This window comes from Muscardinus avellanarius, assembly GCF_963383645.1.
Source record: "Muscardinus avellanarius genome assembly, chromosome: 14".
In the NCBI taxonomy this organism is placed as follows: Eukaryota; Metazoa; Chordata; class Mammalia; order Rodentia; family Gliridae; genus Muscardinus; species Muscardinus avellanarius.
This window is the reverse complement of record NC_137800.1, coordinates 22,505,123-22,511,816: the sequence shown is the minus strand read 5'-3', so window position 1 is coordinate 22,511,816 and position 6,694 is coordinate 22,505,123. Positions and strand designations below refer to the sequence as shown.

General features: G+C 37.0%; 1 protein-coding gene across 6 annotated transcripts in view; it reads right to left on the bottom strand.

Annotated features, from left to right (window-relative positions):
* Positions 1-5,271: 5,271 nt before the first annotated feature.
* The window catches only part of CLCN3 (chloride voltage-gated channel 3), a gene marked incomplete at both ends in the record, with an annotated part of 59,420 nt that continues 57,997 nt past the window's right edge, over positions 5,272-6,694 (bottom strand). For 3 of the 6 annotated variants that reach the window (XM_080710784.1, XM_080710785.1, XM_080710786.1), the window contains one exon: positions 5,272-5,430. In XM_080710784.1, the coding sequence (XP_080566910.1) occupies positions 5,272-5,430 (159 nt within the window). The remainder of the gene's footprint in view (positions 5,431-6,694) is intronic. The other 3 variants (XM_080710787.1, XM_080710789.1, XM_080710788.1) reach the window with 1 other exon arrangement.

The following is a 6,694-nucleotide window of genomic DNA, read 5'->3' as shown; positions in this document are numbered from 1 at the left end:
AGACCCTGTTTCATATAAAGAATAAAAAATAGGGCAGGGGATGTAGCTCGGAGGTCAAATGCCTCTGGGTTCCATCCCCAGACCTGCAAAAAAAAAAAAAAAAAAAAAATAGGGCAGGGGTGTAGTCCGGAGGTCGAATGCCCCTGGGTTCTGTCCCCAGACCCACCCACCCCCCCAAAAAATATATGGCAGTTATAATTTGGAGAATATAGTTCAATAGGGTTTCTAGAGGTCACTAACAAGAAATGGGACTGAGTCACAAACTCCAACCAGTTGTCAGAGGACTAGTAACATTCCAGGACATACTGATCTTCCAGCTACTGAAAATTTTTTTCATTAGAGAAGTTCTTTACTATAGAATACCAAACCTTTTCTTATATTTTTCTTGCATTAAAGGCATAGTCCCTTTAAATTCAGTTTACTAAATATTTTTATCTACCTAGGATCTGGCCACTCAATGGCTACAGTAGCTTCCAAACAGCACTTACCTACCTCTGTTCTCTGAGAACACACCTTTAAGTGACTGAGGTCTTTCATGTATAAAGCTCTTTGACCTTATCAGGGTTTAATAGGAATTCATTACCCAATTCAAACTGAATGGAACTCAGGAATGGAATTTCTATATAACCTTTCAGATAGGTGGAAATGATACACCCAAGACCATATGAGCACTATAATATAGTGGTCTGGGAGATGCAATGTAAAGTACTTGGTGATGACACAAGACCCCAGCACCAGCTCAAACACTGACCTTACTGGCTTAATGACATTCCATCCAAACTACTGCTACAATTCTTGAGATTGATGTAGAAGATCTTGCCAATACCCTGACCTCTCAGTTCTTTGAGTTAGTGTCTTTCAATGACCTAAACTAGGCTTTGGCAAACTAATACCTTGTCAATAACAATAATGAAAACCTCTCTACTCTCAAGTCTAAGCATCCACTAAAAATCACCCATCTTCCCATTTTCTTTCTTCTAGTACCCCAATTTTTCAACCTGACCATACCCTATCATTCATTAGGATGGGGGGGGGTTGCCTGATTTTGTACACTATTTTATAATAGTGTGTGGCACATAGGAGTCGTTTTTTAACAATTTGCTGAACAAACATTTGCCATCATCTTACATATATTCCTTTTGCTACCCGAATGTAACCTCGAAGAACATAAAATAGTTATCTTTCTTGGGATCTTGGACACACAGTAGGACATAGAAATACAGAAAGGCCGAGTATAATGGGTTCTGAGATCTTAAAATTATTTTGATTGCTTCTGTTTTCTCAGTGAAATTAAGTGAGGATGAGGGAAGTGTTGGCAGTTTGAGATGAGAATGTGGCAAGATTGATAGGCATCTAGCATGCTAGGCACCCAGTAAATCCAATAAACAGTGAATGGACAAAATGATTAAAAAATTTACCTGGACTTTTAGTGTTTTCCTTTTTACTGAAAGTTTAATATTAGAAGATTACTAAAATTTCAGCCAGGCGTGGTGGTTCATGCTTGTAATCCTAGCATTTGGGAGGCTGAGACCAGAGGATTGCGGTTCACAGACTGCCTCAGCTACTTAGTGAAGCTCTCTGCAACTTAGACCCTGTTTCAAAATAATTTTTAAAAATATAGGGCAGGAGGTGTAGCTCGTGGTCTAATGTCCCTGGGTTCCGTCCCCAGAACTGCAAAAAAAGAAAACAAACAAACAAACAAACAAAAAAACTACTAAAATTTCATTCAAATATTTTGTTTTTTGTGGTACTGAGGATCGAACCCAGGGGCATTCTATCTCTAAGCTATGCTCCCAGCCCTATTTTTTTTTTTTTTTTTTTTTTTTTTTGGTGGTACTAGAGTTCCTGGAAACCCTTCTACCTCCAGGTTATACTCCCAGACTTATTTTTATACTTTTTTATTTGGAAACAAGGTCTCTTATACCAGTGCAGCTGGCTTCGAACCTGCGTGATCCTCCTGTCTCCACCTCCCAAGCATGGGGATTACAAGCGTGCGCCACCACGCCTGGCTCCTATTTTACTTTTTATTTTGAAATAGGGACTCATTAAGTTGAAGAGGGCCTTGCTAAGTTGCTGAGGCTGGCTGCCAACCTGTGATCCTCCTGTCTTGGCCTCCTGGGGACTGGGATTACAAGCGTGCACTACCACACCCAGATCAAATGTTTCTTACCACTCTCTTTTAAGGCAGTTCTATTAGCATATTTCTAAGGTATCTTCTTAGAAGCATGTAAATAATTTTACCAGTTTCTTTCTTCATGCATACAGCATAATTTTTCTTCTAGAAATATAGCCTTTTGGAAGTGAACTGAAATAGTGTCTTTTTGCAGACCCGCAATTTTCACTGACATCTGGGGGTGCTAAGGCTAATACAGTAGCATGTTCCTCCTGCTGTCCAGTCTAGCATCCACTCTTCTCTGGCTCCTTGCTTACAAGGTACAGCAATGGCTTTGTTACCTGACAGAAGCACCGAGGCTGCACATGCCAGACACACTGACCTACACTGCGTAGTGAGCGCAGCGGTACAGAGGGAGGACTATAATTAAAGGCCAAACCACACATTGTCATATAGATTTTAATAAGTTTTCTGATGAACTCATCACAGTAATCATTTTTACTGTAATGATATGCAGCTTTACTAGACTAGCATAAATAAAAACAGATAAGTACAGCTCTAGGCAACATCACAGATTAACAAACTAAGCATTCTGCATGAACCAAAACTGAAAACGAGATGCTGACACCTTTGCCCATTCTCATCATACCTTCTCAGAAAGGGTACTCAAATAAGGCGCTATACTTAATATATTGGTCAATTAATTTGCCAATTAGCTAGGCACATGTATTTCATGGTCACTACTATTTTATCATTTGGTTGAAAAGCAGATAAATCTCAATGTATTTAAAAAAAAATGGAACTGTTAATAATACCAAAGAAAACCACTAAATGCATTAAAACACGGCACTTTTCCTGTATTTCAGTAAGATATAACAGATATATATCAAAGAAGAAAACTTATGCTTTAATATTCACCCTGAAATGTCAGTCTCTAATGAAGATGGGCAAAGAAAAGCAGAACCTAAAATCAAAAAGGAGAAAGTGGAAAATAAAACCCATGTGCAGTTTAATGTATGACACTGTCTTCAAAGGAGTTTGAAGGTTTCTGACTCAGGATAAAGAATGAAGTCATCCATTAGCCATGCTGAGGAGTTAATACTTAGCAGGGCCGTCCTCACTGTAAATATATGTAAGATGAGTTGAAGACATACAGAACTGTCATTTATAAGTGACTTCACTCTGGGTAGCTAAAAACTTACTTGAAGTCTGCCAAAGGGAGGAAGTAATGAGAACAAAATCCTAATTTTTGGCAGATAGCACAGCTAAGAATGTTTCATTAAATTCCTAAAATTTTGCTCAACTTTCAATCATTCTAATATGGCTTCATGATCTTATAAGTCCTCGAGATCATACAGATCTTATGTGATCTTACATACCTGACAGGTTAATTAGGAAGTGAACAATCACTTTTAAAATGTAAAAATGACCCATTGCCAGTTGTGTTTAAGAAAAAGTCTGTCTGCAAATACTCATTTGCCTATCAAAATGCATAATCACAGGTTATTTAGGCCAGTCCTTTGAGGAAACTGCCTTTGCCAATAGTGAATTAAGATCATGATTGAAACAGACATTTCCAAAAACATAAATTCCAAACACTCCAGTATACTTTAATTCATCTCATCCCGCAAATATGCACTGGCTACTCAAACCATCATGAACACTTCAAATGTGGATGTGACTTATCCAAAGACTCCTAGGTTATGCCCCGATTAGAATTGTAACTGCTACCTTTGTAATCTTATTGTGTTCATTTTTTTCTGGTTTGATTTCCTTAAAAAAGGTTAATACTTTTGGCTTTAATCTACTGAGTAATTAGTAGTGTTTTCAGCTCTTTCCAGTTTGTGGAACAAATGAACAAGTCAAAAGATATAATTCAAGGGATGGCAGTGAAAGATCAGAGAAAGATTTATGTACACGCAGATCATAGAGAAGGGACCACCATCTCTTTAAACCCTTGCTCCCATTTGTAAACTCTGTTCATATCTCCATATTGGTACGTCTGAATAAGTCTATAAAAATCACATTAAAAAGGTAAAATTATTTAAGTGCGATATTAACTGATCTGTATTTTATAAATTTTAATCCATAAAAATATAAATAAGAATGGTAAATTTTTAAGAAAAGAAATATACATTTAGTGCAAGTTATGAATTACATTTCATCTTCAGTGTCAGCAGTAAAGTATCTTGAGGAAAGAACTGATCTATTTTCAAGGGGAAAAATTCCAGTGTTTTAACATGCAATTAATTCCAGATACAGCTAAACAGAATACTTCCTTCTTTACTGTCAAAGTAGCAGCATTTTGTTTAATTATGCTGAACAGCACTTGTATATCATATTCATAGTTTTAGAAATAAAAAATCTGCATAAGACCAGGTCACATTATCCATAAAGTCTGAGAATAAAAAAAAATAAAATAAATCCTTTAAAGTCAAGTTTCATTGTTTTTGATTCTGAACCACACACAGCACACATGCTGGGAGATTTCGTTCACGCTTCATCTGAGATTTTACCTGTTTGGCCAGCCTTTAATGTGGTATGTGTGCACTGGTTCCAAGCCTTTAGAGATGGTACAAACTACATGGTTAATGGCACAAGAAACACTCCCTTCTTGTGATGAAACCTCAGTAAAATCACAGTACATCTCAATATGAGAAAGGACTGCTTCAAAAGGGTACATCAATTTAAGAGAGGCTCAGGAGAGAAAGAAATGAAAGCTCTTCTGGAATGTAGAAAGGTAATGCTTAATATACAATTCATGAATTAAACAGAACAATTCTGATAAAAAAGGACAAGACCTTGCAGTCTTAAAGATGGCTCAATTCAAAGTAATCCCTCTAGGAACAGGGACTGATAACACATCTTTGCAGTGTTGGAGTAATGGGCCAGGTGCTCCAGGACTCCAGTGTCATCCATTGCGGCTCAAGCCTGCACTATCACAGCACATCCTCAGCTGAAGGCATCCAGTGCAGAACAACAGGAGTTGATTTGCTGCTCTCCATTAGAAAGGAAATACCTCACTCCTCTCTCTCCTTTCCCGCCCCAAACAATTTGTCCATTCCACCAGCGTCATTTGCAAACCACGTTGCAAAAGCCCAGCTTTGATATTTCCTTTTTCTTTTTAAAGGAGAAAAAAAGTAGATGACTCCCTTGGGTTAAAGAGTTGTGCTATTCAACAAATGAACTTCCTCTTCTGTTTCCTCTCTTTCCTCATCTATGGGATTCAATTGAACATTATTGAAGCGGGGTCTTGGTTTGCCGTCTGGGCCATATGACGGAGGATATCTTTTTTTGTTATAATGCCAAGGAGGCGCCTGAAAGGGATAAACAGAAGAGTGCTGTTAAAATAAAAGGAAAAAGGAAAGAGAAGCTAAATCTATAGAGCAAAGCAAGCAGCCTGATTTTTTATTAATAATAAAGATAACATCTATCTAGCAACCATCCTTAGATATAAAAAGTATTATGGTCACTCATAAGGTCCTTTCCACTGAGACTCTGAGGACTGCAAGCCTCATTGAAGTAGAGCGGTTTTTAATTAAGTATGCAAACAAAAATGTAACAAAAAATGTGAGTGTGTATGAATGGGAAATGACATCGATTCCAACTGAGAAGGAAAATTCATTCCCATTACATCAAGAAAGCAAAAAAAAAAAAAAAAAAAAACACCCCAATTCCCTCAAAACTTCACTTTTTTGTTTAACCCCAATTAACCAATATTTAAGGATTGCCCAGTTGTACGCAGAATCTTCATGAAAGCACATACAATTGATATAAAATACAGATAAAGTGGTCAACACAGAACTTCACTACCAAACTTCAAAACCCCAAGAATACAACCCAAGTTTCTGCTATACTTATTTATGATTTCCTTTTTTTTTAAATTTTGGCCCCAATAAATAAGAAACAGTGCTTTTATGAAAGTCTTATGTTAATGCTTACATTAAAAAACAGGTGAAAAATCAAGAAGCAGTCCTAAAAGATTATTACAGGTGAAGCAGAAAGCAGAATGAATGGGTAGCTACTATATTATTCTGGTTAGTAGTTTTAAAAAAAAGGATGCATGAAACACTTGTGAAATATTAGCATACAACAGCAATACATAATCAGTTGTGTACTTAAGCAAACAGGTACAATTACAGGGCAAAATAATTTTAGGCATTAACGGCATTAATTGCTAAAGCCAGACAATTTCTGTTACATGGAAAGATAATCCAAAATTTATCTATAGTCATGAAACCACTAAGACATAAAGCCTGTTAAAACAAATGCATTTGACCCCAAAAGCTGCTTAGAGCACTTTTGGAACGTCATACAAAAGGGCCACACACATGATCCACGTACAACACTAGTAAAATGGCAGGACACACATTCTGACTTTGAAGGTATGCAGGGTATAGCAGAAAAAGAACTAATGATCACAAATATATACACATTACGCTACAGTTAGTGTGCCCATTAAAAGTCCATTTAACTGTCAGCAATTCTGATGGCTAAGCTCAGTTAAAATCACTTAGGAGCTTAGATTTACCACAAGACTACCACAGATTAGGAAACATAAAAAAGGATTGGGGGTGATAA